At 36.1% G+C, this 13,903-nt stretch overlaps 1 protein-coding gene, 1 long non-coding RNA gene and 1 pseudogene across 3 annotated transcripts; 1 reads left to right on the top strand and 2 right to left on the bottom strand.

The window, feature by feature from the left end:
* Positions 1 to 300: 300 nt before the first annotated feature.
* On the top strand, positions 301 to 3,709 carry LOC133867003 (uncharacterized). The gene is made up of 3 exons (XR_009899966.1): positions 301 to 757; positions 1,013 to 1,104; positions 3,342 to 3,709. It is a non-coding gene; the product is annotated as an uncharacterized LOC133867003 (long non-coding RNA).
* A 372-nt stretch (positions 3,710 to 4,081) lies between these two features.
* LOC133867002 (outer envelope pore protein 16, chloroplastic-like) lies at positions 4,082 to 5,761 on the bottom strand. Of its 2 annotated transcripts, XM_062303678.1 has the most exons (4): positions 5,642 to 5,761; positions 5,248 to 5,484; positions 5,056 to 5,123; positions 4,082 to 4,528 (listed from the first exon to the last, which is right to left on the bottom strand). In XM_062303678.1, the coding sequence occupies exons 2-4, from the start codon at positions 5,291 to 5,293 to the stop codon at positions 4,388 to 4,390; spliced, it is 255 nt and encodes an 84-aa protein (XP_062159662.1). In that variant the 5' UTR covers positions 5,294 to 5,484; positions 5,642 to 5,761; the 3' UTR covers positions 4,082 to 4,387. The 2 variants fall into 2 exon arrangements, with proteins under 2 accessions (XP_062159662.1, XP_062159661.1); XM_062303677.1 differs by lacking the exon at positions 5,642 to 5,761 and having other exon boundaries at positions 5,248 to 5,557.
* LOC133866310 (disease resistance protein RML1A-like) lies at positions 5,403 to 13,296 on the bottom strand (annotated as a pseudogene).
* Between the last annotated feature and the right edge of the window lie 607 nt (positions 13,297 to 13,903).

Raw genomic sequence — 13,903 nt, 5'->3', positions numbered from 1 at the left:
ACTGCCGGTTGTTGGGTTTTTGCCGAAGATGGAGAACGAACGTTGGCCGAAGATGGAGAACGAAGGTGGCGGGCTCGTGCGTGGCGGGTCGTGCGTGGTGGTCGACAGTGGGAAGAAAATGGGTAGATGGAGAAAGGGAGAGAAAATTTTGGGGAAGCCTGGTGAGAACAGGAATGAGAAAATGAGGTACTGCGCTGGTTTTGTTTTCAAATTACGAAATTTTTTATTTTTTATTTTTTATTTTTAAAAAATATATATAAAAGTGAAAAGGCCCTTCCCACCTAGGAAAGGGTCGGGCAGGTCCCCTGCCTATCATTACTCTAGAAAATTTTTGCCCCAAGACTTTCAAAATCTCCAAACCCAAACGCTCCGCCACTGCCGCCCAAAGCCGACCATCGTCGACCATCCGTCGCAGCAACCTCCAAGCACCGGTGACCCCTCCGACCCAACCTCCAATGACCTCATATCTGGTTTTCACCCAACTCGTTCACTGACTTGGGATCCGTATATCCCTTCCCCTTTCATTTTCACCTAAAATCTCCCCAAATCTCTCCCTCCATCTCCATCTTCCCTCTCCCCCCACCGATCGCCGACCACGAGCATCAACGCCGACCCAATGGCCGAGCACTGGTGACACAGCAACTCCATCTCCGGCAACCACAAATTTCAATTTTTTTTCCAACCGTGCCACCTCTCTCTTCAACCATGCTCCTCCCTCTCCCCCCTTCACCACTGACGATCCAGGCCACCAAAATAGGTAAGGTTTTCTCCATTCTTTTCATTGATTTCTGACACGTGCACTTCACTTTCTCACTTTGATGTTGGTAGATGCTGGGTTGATGGGTTGGGCTGGGTTAGCCTCTGGACTATCAATTCAGAATTTTAGTCTAAAAAAGTCTGCATTTTTTTGTTGAATACTCTATTGCTATAGTGATTGGAAGTAACCAAAGTGATAATCTGAACAAAGGTTTTTTTTTTTCTCAAAAAAAAAAAAAAATTCTCTCTTGCTTAGGGTTTGTGCACATCAAGAACCTTGGATCTAAGCTTCTGATTCTCCTAAACGTTGCCAATACTCAACTTCTAACGAAAAATTTGAAAAATAAGGTAACCTCTTTGCACTTTGTTTGGTTTTTCAGAGAAACCTAAGGAAACTGTTTTAAAAGGTCATGGAAGAGATGGGAATGATTTTTGGGTGTTTTCTGTTTTGGGTTGATGTTTTTGGTAGCTGGTAGTTTTGCATGGATAGAACCGAATGGAGGGGAGGGGAACAATATTTTTGGGCGTTATTCCTTTTAAGGATTTTGGTTGTGGCAGGGCCGAATTGGGGGTGATGGTTGTTGTGCATTTTTTTTTTTTCCTGTTGAAATTTCTGGGTTTCTTACTTTGTTATGGCCGAAAGATAATGGTTTTTTCTGTTGAAACTTCTAAAGCGCATTAATCATGGTATGTTAATAACCCATGGTTGTATTCTTTCTTGTTTGCGTTTGCTGAATTATGATCTTTAAAAACAATATAAGTCTTACAAAATTGTGGGAACTCAATTCTATGGAGAATTTGATTACTCTTTTGTATTGGTTGTAACCTTGGTCAATTCAATCGATTAGCATGAATGTATGAGACTATAAGACAGTGGCCATTTGCATGCTGGTTGTCCTCCAAGAAACCTCATTCGGGAAAAGTTAAGGGTGCTGTTAACTTGAAAAGCCACTAACTATGCTCAGGAGGAGATTCAGAAAAAAAAAAAAAAAAAAAAAAAAAAAAAAAAAAGAAGAAAAAGAAAAAGGGTGAGATTTTGGGGATATCTTATGCAAATTACATATCAGGTTTGTCCATCTTTGTAGCCTGTTCTGGAAACTAATGACAAGATTTCGCCTACCAATTTTAATTGATATTATTTTCTCTAGACTAAACGATAATCATATAGCTAATAGCTAAATGGATTACTGGTCTATAAAATGCTACTAAAAGTGGCAAAAGTAGCTTCATTTTTGAAATCTTTTGTAGGTGCTTTGTATTAAGGAATGCTCTTTTTGAGTTTTTGTTTGAAGCTAGTGTTCGATTTTCAACAGACTTGTTTAGGTATTTGGGATTGATTTTGTTGTGTAGGTAAATGAGTAAGTTTTATTTTCTCGTAAATAAAGTTCTTTCTTTTCGTTTTGTGTGAATTTTTTTAGGTGAAAAGATCAAAATTAGTTGCATGCAGATGTGGGTTTTGTTGTATAGGTTAGTGGGGATAATGGGTTAGTTTCAAACACGCATTCTTCTATGCTTGAATTACATTTTTTTTTTTTTTTTTTTCAGGTTGTAAGAACAGTAGGCAGAAAAAAATTTCGTTAGAAGTTTTTCTTTTGATTTGTTTTTACTCATCTTTTGCTTAAAAAGTAGGGTTTGTCTGTACATGTATTTGTTTGTCTATGCAATATATACACTTTTCAGATAATTGTATGTGGTTTTAAGTTTTGGATCCTTGTGTTAGTTAAGAACCAATTCTTTTGAAATATCTATTGATTTTCCCCTTATATGGCATTTGGATGTTATAAATGTATAAGCTTTTCTTTTTAGGGCATATATCTAGACTAGTTTGATCATGAAGGAGTTGATTGATTTGATCATCTTCTAACATCTTGGAATCTCAGGCCTATTTGGTACTATGACTGTAAATGAGGTGCTATATATACCTTAACTCATTTTCACTACTTAATACAGTTCTAAGCTTTGGAATGGGTTTGAGACTTGTTAAGCTATTTAGTTGCTTTGAGCTTTGGAATGGTTGTTTAAGTGCAATATGTTGTGTGGTGTTTCAGATTTTTTGCTATTTGGGTCCTCTTAGTTGTACTTGTATTCCTTCAATCATTTTTGACTTGTTCATTTCACTATGCTTGTTTAAATGTTTAAAGTGTTTGTTCTAATTGCGTATATAGGTGAATTTGGAGGCACTGTCCCCATCAAAAGCTCTGCGATTTTTTGAATTTGTATAATTCTTGTTTGGTTGCTGAGAAAACTTTCGGGAAGAGGCAAAAATAAAATAATGAGTTTTATGATTTATGTTGTTGTGCTTCCTAAATAAATGAAAGGGGGTGTGGCTAGATAGTTTAGTTAGAGGAGGCTTTGTTTCCTTAGCTTTCAAATGGCGTGAATTATTGGAATAGTGATTTTGATTTCTACTGTTTTCTCATATTTTCCTTATAAATCTAAAATGATAAGCATGTAAATTTACAGATGGAAATTCAAATGCTAATGCAATATAAATCAAGTAAAAAAACACATTACCATTGAGAATTGTTCAAAAAGCAAATAAGAAACAAATTCACCAGACACTGAGCTATTTGTTTGTTTTGCAGGTAATGTTGAGAAGTTGTTTGAAGAACTTACAAAAGCTAGGTGTACCAGGTATACATTTGTATACAATACTTTGCTCAAAGCATATGTGAAGGCCAAGAAATATGATCCAAATTTTTTGAGAAGGATGATTCTAGGAGGGTCTAGGCCAGACTCTGAGACCTATAGCCTGATTTAACTTGCTGAGCAGTTTCGGAGGTATTGTAATCTGCTATAATACTCGTTTTCCTTGATTTTTAGTGCAAAGATGTGGCTTATCAAATTTGTGAGTAGAAAAGAAGTAGGAGATTTGGGAGGATCGTACAGTTATTCTAGTTACAGCTGGGATTATAGTATAGATGCTTAAAGAATAATATGCAGTTTTACTTGTGTTTCTGCCCCCACGACTTGGTTGGATTGAGCGAATTCTGAGAGAACGAGCCTTGTACACCATTGTACACGACAACTAATTCCATAGAGAGAAAGGGAGGTGCATGCGTTGCGTTTGCATCTAGCTTCATTTTCAGGCTTCACTCTGTTTTTGTCTTCATTTTCAGGCTTCACTCTGTTTTTGTCTTCATTTTAGCTACCCTTTGGTAGAAGCTTCTGACTTTTCTAGCAATTCTTTATGTTCCAGCATTTGTTTGCAAAACATGATAAGGCACAATCGATTATTCCTTTTTCTGTTCTTTTGAAAAAGGCCTCTTAAACGAACCCTAGAGGCTCAAAACAAAATTCTTTGACAGAGCTAGAATGCGCAGACTTTGAAGTTTCAATGCATCTTTGTCACTTTTGTACAACTTGGTTGAAACTGTATCACCTGGAAAAGAATAACGTTCCCATGTTTCACGCATAGATGTATCGTAGAAAAGACTCATTATATAAGGGTAAAAAAGAACACCCTTTTATTTGTTTGGCTAGGAAAGGAATGAAAAAAAAAACACCTCGATTGACTATTAGCATTCAGTACGTTTGTATTACAAACTTACAAATTCACAAGAAAAACAGACCAGACAATTCTTCCTCAGAATGAGCAGAGACACAAAATGAGAATTTTAGAAACATCAGTTCAGGTGAGATAGTTGAGGAACTCCGCTGCAGTTACAATTGCACCACCCGTAATGGCATCCACCACAATTTTGTCTTTGTTATTGTTGCTGGCTGCAGATACCATAGCACCTGTCACCGCACCGCAAATCATGGCATTCTTCTGCAATACATCCAAAGAAAAGAAAATATGTGAAGGAAAAATTCTCAGTTGAAAATCAAAACTGCAAGTGGATCTCTCGATTGAGTAGGGAAATAGGAAAATGTCTCGTGGTTGACGGTTTCAAAAAAAAAAAAAAAAACAAAGAAAAAAAAGAAAAGAAAAAGGAAATCTCTCTTTTTTACAGGTTCTAGCATCAAATCTCAATGATTAATAGATAGGCCATGACTAAGTAAAAGAATATGTAAAACACAAAGAAAAGGAACTAAACCGATTCAATCAAGGCTCCACTAGCAAGAAACACATCTTGTCAGTAAAAAAGTATCAACTTATTGTGCGGCCAACAAATTACTAGTGGGGGTTATCTGGTTATATTTCCCTGATCTAATTTCAGAAGCTTCATAAACAGGTTAAATATACCGAAAAATCATTAGGAAACTAATAAGTGGCCATGTTCTGAACCCAGAGAGAGAAAAATTGTGCATGTGTGGACAATAGGAAATTCAATTAGCACTTTATAGCAAACATACCCAGTCTCTGGTGCCACGAATCCTCTTTACTCCATACTCCATTCCCACATAAACTCCGGCCACAGTTCCTGTAAATAAAAGGGATTTCTTAGTATGGCTCCTCATTTTGCAAAATAAAATCAACAGAAGCATTTACAAAACAAAATTGCATCATCTCATTGATAACAAACATTAAATACGACTCGTACTTACCCCAATAAGCGCCTTCTTCACACGTCTTCTTCAGTTGCAATAACATTACTTTTCATTAGCAGGGCAAGATTGGCATGTCACATTCGTCTGTTGCTTAACAACTTTGACAATATTAGCAACACAATTACTGGGAGTCTACTTGGAAAGATTAGTGACTAAGACCCCCAAAAACCGACATCCTCAGGCAACACAGAACCTATTGATCAAACAAGTAACATTGTACCAATCTGTATGTTCCTGTCAACGTGTGAAGTAAAAATGTAGCTACTTGGAACGTCAATTGAGCTTGTGCAAAACGAATAAAACATAGTGTAAAGAACTCAACTATGAATAATAACATTTACTTTAAGATATGTTATAAAAATTAAAAGTAAGCATGAAACAACTAACATACCATTTTGAGGGTCCATTTCGATGGGCACATCATCAACTTGTTCATGCGTCAACGAACATTCATCTTTGCATTGTGAAATCAAGGCCAGTTGTGATAAGTCCATCTAAAAATTTCAGTAACAAATAAAGATTCATATCAGTGCAATAATTAATATCACCCACATCCACGGATAATATTAATATCAGACAGCCACAGAAAAAAAAAAAAAAAAAAACATATGAATTAAAGCTAGAAAAAAAAAAAAAAAAATCAACAACAAGAACATTGTTAATCTAAGATCCAAAAGGCCCAAAAAAAAACCTACAAATCCACATCAAAGAACAATTACATAATAAAAATAAGCAAGTGCATACGTATAGATTAATTTGATCATTTAACAACAATAAACCTTAATGCTATGCCTGGTTACCAATAAAAGGCTTTTTATTTTTTCAAAAAATAATACTAATAAAGCTTTGAACTTACATTCCAACGTAAACAATCCTCAGGTTTACTGATAAAAAAAAAAAAAAAAAAAAAAAAAAAAAAAAAAAAAAAAAAAAAAAATTCATTATAATTTCAAATTAATCAAAATTTGTTTGCTCATGTTGGACTAGGGCTATTAATTATTTTGTAAAATTTTGTCTATTGTTGCAAAAATCTCTCCAACATGCAATAGCCATTCTAGAACATGTCATCTGGGGCAACTTAATTCTTGCAATTCGAAGTGAAGATCAAGTCTTGCCCATCTATACTTAATTCATTATCTTCTTAATCATTCCAATCCAATTTCATTATAATTTCAAATTCAATCTTCAGTTTCATGAACTGTAGGCAGAGCAATATGCTACATTTATAAAACAATAAGTGTAAGAATACGATTCAAGCTTGTCATATAGCACCTTGCGGAAAACTAGCCATAGAGCCTCATATCTTTGAACTTTTTAGCAATAAATACAAGATTAAAACATCAAAAAGGTTCTACTGACCTCTAACTCTACTCAGATTCAATGAAGTTATTCAGACCTCTCCTGGCTAGCTGCAATATCTTTCAGCTTTTCCTTCAGTTCACCAGTTTACACAGGACAAACCCCACAATATTAGAGCAATGCACTACCAATTGGAAAAGCAGAGTAAAATGAAGTTTGAAATAAGAAGTAAACCTGGTGCAAATTGAGAATAATTGGGTTCTATCAGTTGTTCAAGAGGAGTGGACTGCTGAAGTCTTTGACAAGTCCCTAATTTCAGAAGGCGCAAGTGAAGAGAGGCTGCTAAACTTGCTGCAGGTGGCCATTAAATGTGTTAACAATTCACCCTACGCAAGGCCAAGCATAAACCAAGTTGCTACCATGATCAACACACTAAAAGATGAAGAAGATAGATCCATGTCTTTTGTACAATGACAAGAGTAATCTCTTGCTTATCAAAGTCGGACTCAAGTTATAAAACATTAGAAGAAACTTGCCAGAAGAAGCAATATTTTGTTTTTTTTCAACCAATAATTGAAAGATAAAAACAAAACTTTATCACAAACCCATTATTCAGAAACCCGAACAGTACTCAAACCAGTTAATGGGGGGGAGGGGGGGAGGACGAGGCCGAGGAAGGAGGGTTTCAAACCAAAGAAACCTTATCAAACAATTACTAGGTATATAAGGGGGTATATATAAGGATAAGGAGTATATATATTGATAATTATTTTTTTAAATGATTGTTCAAAAAATTACAAAACAAGTTTTAAACTTAAAAAATGAGTTTCAACAACTCATTAATTTGGATTAAAGATCAAAACGCAATGGCATAATGCTTGATATGAAGATATTAGAATTATCAAATCTGCACATTAGTTACCAAATATTGCACATTAGTCACCAAATATTGCACATTAGTCACAAGTGTCCCTGGACAAGTATCCAATTTGTCCAATTCACCATCAGGAAACGGGGGTTCCTCATCAGGGAACAGGTATTTCTTACCGGTCTTGTGCATTCACTATAGATTGATAGATTTTTTTATTTATTTATTTTTTATGATACTAATTACAATACATTCTCATAAGCACAGGTGCATACATACATACATACAGAATATATCCTATTCATAAAGTGGGTTAGGATTTAAAGTTGATTCATCGAATGGTATACTTGATTTCATAATATTTGAATTTTTAAAAAACCTGCCAATATTAACTTCATATATGCCGTTAGATACACAAACTTTAAATCTTAACACACTTTTTAAAATAGCTCCTGAATTTTCAAGTGTGCTAAAGTGACCTACAAAGTGTGCCAAAAATGCAACTTTTTTATAATATTCCTATAATATCTCGATTCTCTTAAAAAGTTAAAAAAAACTAAAGTAAACTATTTTTTTTTTTTAGAAAAAAAAAAACTGTAAATGCAAAATCAATCTCTTTAGTTGGCCTAAATGCAAAAGATATTCTTGATTAGTTTTAACGAGGGAAAACGAAATGTGAGGATACTGGAACCAAAAAAAGTTAAAATGTTTAACAATACATATGAAGACTGAAAAATATATGGGAAGTGACCCATTTTGCTATTTGCTGTGCTCTATCATTTGCACCGAGCATCTGTTTGAGTTACAAGTGTTTTAGTTATGTTTTTTGTGATTGTACAGTGAGCAAGGGAGTAATTCTTCCATCCTTTGTTCCATATCAAGCAATTTTCCCTTCCTATTTTTGATTGCAACAGTGATTGGCCTACTCCAATTGAACGATCTGTTTGAGACTCACCCTGCAAACATGTGGATCTCTGAAGCTGCCTTGTTCATGTTTGGCTTGTCACATGCAACCCTGAAGAAGATTGATGGGACTGATTTGGCAAAATACTCTCAAATCATTGACAATTCTCGTCACCTTTCAGGAACACTTGTACTGGTCTCATTGTTGGAAAATATTAGATTTACAACACCAACACAACAAGTGCACAACAACCCCTCACATGAAGGTGGGCTCCACACACTGGGGCCCACCTTCATGTGAGGGGTTGTTGTGCACTTGTTGTGATGGTGTAATGCAAGAATCAAATCCCCTCATTATTATCAATCCATCTGCCACATCATCTTTGGTGGTTGCTTTTCGCCGTATGGTTTCTTCTGGCTTTTATAGTTTTGTGCTGCATGTATTTCCGCCGGGGTGGATGGAAGGAAAGTCGGTAGGGGTCAACTGTCCTCGCTTATCACTCCAGAAATTTCTTGTTGATTCTTGGTTTGCATTGAATCCATTAAATTTCTGGAGTGATAAGCGAGGACAGTTGACCCCTACCAACTTTCCTTCCCTCCACCCCGGCGGAAATACATGCAGCACAAAACTATAAAAGCCAGAAGAAACCATACGGCGAAAAGCAACCACCAAAGATGATGTGGCAGATGGATCGATAACAATGAGGGGATTTGATTCCTGCACTACACCATCACAACAAGTGCACAACAACCCCTCACATGAAGGTGGGCCCCAGTGTGTGGAGCCCACCCTCATGTGAAGGGTTGTTGTGCACTTGTTGTGTTGGTGTTGTAAATCTAACATTTTCTAACAATGAGACCATTACAAGTGTTCCTGAAAGGAGACGAGAATTGTCAATGATTTGAGAGTATTTTGCCAAATCAGTCCCATCAATCTTCTTCAAGGTTGCATGTGACAAGCCAAACATGAACAAGGCAGCTTCGGAGATCCACATGTTTGCAGGATGAGTCTCAAACAGATCGTTCAATTGGAGTAGGCCAATCACTGTTGCAATCAAAAATAGGAAGGGGAAATTGCTTGATATGGAACAAAGGATGGAAGAATTACTCCCTTGCTCACTGCACAATCACCAAAAACATAACTAAAACACTTGTAACTCAAACAGATGCTCGGTGCAAATGATAGAGCACACCAAATTTTTAATTTAAAAAAGAAAAAGAAAAAAGAACAAGGTATTATGACGAAATTTAACTACAAAGAATAAATTGTAATTTTTTGCCTACCTTGAAGACTTTTGAATTATTTTTTATTCCGCAATTAGCGATTTATAATTTAGGCCAACCATAAGGATTGATTTTGCATTTATCTTCTTCTTCTTTTTTTTTTTTAAAAAAAAAAAAAAAGAGAATAGGGATATGATATGAATATTATAAAAAAGTTGCATTTTTGACACACTTTGGTAATTTGATGGATCATTTTAGTACACTTAAAAATTAAGGAGCTATTTTAAAGTGTGCGTGTGTTAGGATTTAAAGTTTGTGCATCTAACAGTGTATATGAAGTTAATATTGACAGGCCTTTTAAAAATTCAAATACTGTATAAAATTATGTATATCTTTAAATACATCAACTTTAAATCCTAACCATAATATAAATAGTATCAATTTTTTTCTTTTCAAATTTGAAATCAAGAGGATCCTATTCCGTATGTATGTATGTATGTATGCACCTGTGTCTAATCTATGATGATGTATTGTAACTGAAATCATAAAATAAATAAAATCAATCTACAGTGAATGCACAAGACCAGTAAGAAATACCCGTTCCCTGATGGTGAACTAGACAAATTGGGTTCTTGTGCAGGAGGCTCAATTCTGATGGTTAAATCTGGCACTTGTACAGGAGACACAATTCCAACCGAACTTGGGGAACTGGACAAATTGTCGGGCAGTTGTACAGGAGACTCTATTCCAACTGGACGCTTGGACGTGTGATTTGCGATTCTATTAAGGATTTGGTCAATAAATTGAGATTCATTCCTACAAAATACAAAAGATAAGAAACATTTAATGAGTTGAACTTTTCATATGAAAGAAACTTAGGAACATGATCACTAAACGCCTACCCTTATATATAAATCAGATAGATATTTCTACTATATATTTAATATAAAGGCAAGAAAAATTTCATCTCTCTCTCTCTCTTTTGCGTCTCTTCTCCTTTGTTTTTTTTTTTTTTTTTTGGCCTATGCTGGAGGGGAAAACGCAAGAACGAGTGGGAACCGTCGGGTGTGGCCCGTGTGGGATGACTCATCCCCCACACCCACGGATCAGGGTTTTTTTTTCCTTTGAAATTTACCTTAAAGCCCTTAAGTTTTCTAGATATTACATCCTAATTAATGGATCAATCCTTATTATTATTTAAAAAAGAACTGAAATTATTTAGCATAAACCAAACAAAAGCTAAGACAAAAAAAAAAAAAAAAAAAAAAAAACCATATATAAAAAGCAGTTATCAACAGCCAGTTATGGATTTTAATAACCACTAACCACCGGTTATAAAATAACTGCTAACCGAGCGGTTGCGACTATTAAAATTCAATAATAGTCATCCCCGAGCCACCCCAAATCAACACCAAACCCCCTGATCACCATCGGGCCACCCCGACCACCGTCAGATCCCCACCAAGCACTACCGGACAAACCCCAGGCAATTCCGAATCACCACTGAGCCATCCCTAGACTATTGTCGAACCACTATCGAGTCAGTCACCTTCAGTCACCGACAGGCCTCCGACATACCACTGCCGAAACTCAAATTATTAGGTTAATTATTTTATTTATTTTTTATATTAATATTTTTATGTTATGAATAAAAATTTATGTTTACAGGTTAAATGATTGAATGAAAAAAAAAATTAAAATTAAAAATTGTGATTTTTCGAACATGCCAAATGCCGAAAAAAGTTTTTTTTTTTTCCTACGGAACAAATTTCATGCATAAACAAATCTTAAGTTTCTCTCCTAAATTTCTCTTTAGCTTCTCACTCCCTAGTGCAAGATCTCAAATATATATATAGATACAGACTCGATCAGTCACACAAATAAATGTATGTATGCACGTATTGTAATTGGAATCTAAATAAAAAAATACAATGAATACACACTACCGAAAAGAAATACCTGTTATTATGTAAATGCCACCCGGACATATTCACGACTTGTGTTAGGGCTGCCTTCTACCTCTGCAGTTTGATGTCATCCCTAAACCTTGCTTCATGTTTAGCCAATGCTGTTTCAAAACTATTCCTTTGATGTCGTACATCCGATGGGTCCACCTTGTAAAACACTGGTACAACAATTTGTCCCTTTGTTTCTTCACACTCAAGGATCTTCAGTAACTCATCCAAGCACCATCTAGATGATGCATAGGTTTCAGAGAACACAACGACTGAAATCCTTGACTCTTCAATGGCTCTGAGAAGTGCTGGAGAAATTTCCTCTCCGCTTCTAAGCTGCTCGTCATCTATGAAGGTGGTGATTCCCTTATGAAGCAAAGCCTGGTGTAGATGGGCAGTAAAATTGTGACGGGTATCTTCGCCTCTAAAACTCAAGAATACATCGTACCTCCATCGACAGGTGGAAGAGGACGAGGAAGAGACTCCTTGGAAGGCCATGGAAGAAGTCGTCCGATCCTCTCACTGCTACCTAGTAGAGATAATTGGCCTGCAGAAGCAATTAATTGACGTTCAGTAACTTCTCCCAGGTGGAGTAGCTGTGCAAGCATTCCTATTGAACTAGTCAAATTTTAAGCAAATTTTAGCTAGAAAATTCACTTTTGTTATTTTAGCTAGCTACTTTTCAAAACTCTAAATACCAAATTCTAAATATTCTCTACTTTAAATAAATATAATTTTTTATATTGGTTTTAAAGTACCCACTTCCAATCACTTTCAACAACCATGAAACCAAAATGGAATATCAAACATCAACCACTTCAACAACTCTGACAAACTTCTGTATAAACTTTTCCGAATACAAATTTCATAATAACTGAATATAAGGCAAATGAAAACGAAAGAAGAAAAAGGAAAGGACTCCGACAAGTAAGGCATCATCCCCCCAATAAGAACAATTCCAGTTAAAACAGTGGCACCAAATAAGAGCATGAAATCAACCTAAACCAATCAAACCCAGTGGCACAAAAAGAAAACCTATCATGTACACAACTCCCAGTTAAACATTCAGATCAACATAAGCACTCTGAATATGAAGTGGTTAAGGCGATAAGCACAAGCAACCCCCTTGAGTATGCTTCCAAATGTATACCCATCAAAATCAAACCCATATCTCTTCATGGTTCTTAAAATTTCCCACACAATCTCGGAATTCCCACAGTCTACATACCCACTGTGGGGCATTTCCTCGAACAACTTGTGAGCAACGCATAAATCTCTGCATTTCGCATACCCACATAAAATATCCAAATCACTTCTGCAAAATCCCTAAAATCACCAAAATCGAAGACAAAACCAAAGACAAACCCAAATCACCAAAATCCCTAAAATCTTCTCTGATCAACAAAATCCCCAAATCACTTCTGCAAATTTTCGGAATACAGTAAACTCCATGAACAAGAGGCCGGCACCTCCACAGTCCAACAACAAAATCCCCAAATCATTTACAAAAATCAAAGCTTTTTCGTTTCTTCTTCCAATCTTCCATGAAAATCATAGCTATTACACACAATCCATGCGAATCCAACCATAATCTCCAAAACCCATTACAATCTAAAGCACAAGCACAACAACAACAAAGTAACTTATACCGATCGAAGAACCTGAAACCGGCGCGAAGGTCGCTCGGCTGAAGAGACAATGGTATCTGACACTCGGCTGCTTTACTGTAGCAGTAGAGAGCTTGTTGCAGAAGTGTTCTTGAGCAAAATCGTCTGTTTGAAAACGCGTTGTCAACAGTGCCTTTTGATTGATGGGGTAAAATGACTGTTTTGCCTTCTTCAATGTAAGAGTTTTGAGAATTTATCTGGCCAGTTTTGTCTTTTGTTAGAAATGTATCGGAACCAGATGCATCCGACCAGGCGACCACATGCATCGTACTTGAATACAGCTGGTTCCTTCACATGCATGTACCAGAATCATTCACGGACGGGATCAATTTTTCTGAATCAAATCTTTTACTGTCCGTCAACATAATCATGCACGTATTGCCTTGGCACTTCTCTTACCAATTCTGTAACGCCTCTCATATCACGTCTTAGCTGGACCGTCACGAAAGTCTCGTGAAAATGGACTGTACAAGACTGGCAGTCGGTCATTATTATGATGCGTCACCTTCCTCAGAGCCAACTCCTCCCTTAAGTTTCTGTCCTTTCACTCTAGACATTGAAGTTTGTCTTAACGTTTATAATCGGTTTACATGTTATTTTAACGGATTAAATTAAGAAAATAAGATGAATATGTGCATATGTAATGATTTGATATTTTCAAATTTTTTTCCTTTCAAGAACGTACACACACAGTTTGGCCGATGGAAGAAATTTTTCCCTAGCTGAAAATCATGTTG

This window comes from Alnus glutinosa, chromosome 4 (assembly GCF_958979055.1).
Source record: "Alnus glutinosa chromosome 4, dhAlnGlut1.1, whole genome shotgun sequence".
Taxonomy (NCBI): domain Eukaryota; kingdom Viridiplantae; phylum Streptophyta; class Magnoliopsida; order Fagales; family Betulaceae; genus Alnus; species Alnus glutinosa.
Note: the sequence above shows the minus strand (reverse complement) of the source record. Positions and strands in the feature narration are given on the sequence as shown.

Bases quoted from the DNA above. Each gene is read 5' to 3' on its own strand.
- LOC133867002 (XM_062303678.1), bottom strand. From the start codon at position 5,293: ATGTTATTGCAACTGAAGAAGACGTGTGAAGAAGGCGCTTATTGGG. The intron at 5,124-5,247 runs GTAAGTACGAGT...TTTTATTTACAG, and splicing joins TGAAGAAGGCGCTTATTGGG to GAACTGTGGCCGGAGTTTAT. The intron at 4,529-5,055 runs GTATGTTTGCTA...GATGTATTGCAG, and splicing joins TTCGTGGCACCAGAGACTGG to AAGAATGCCATGATTTGCGG.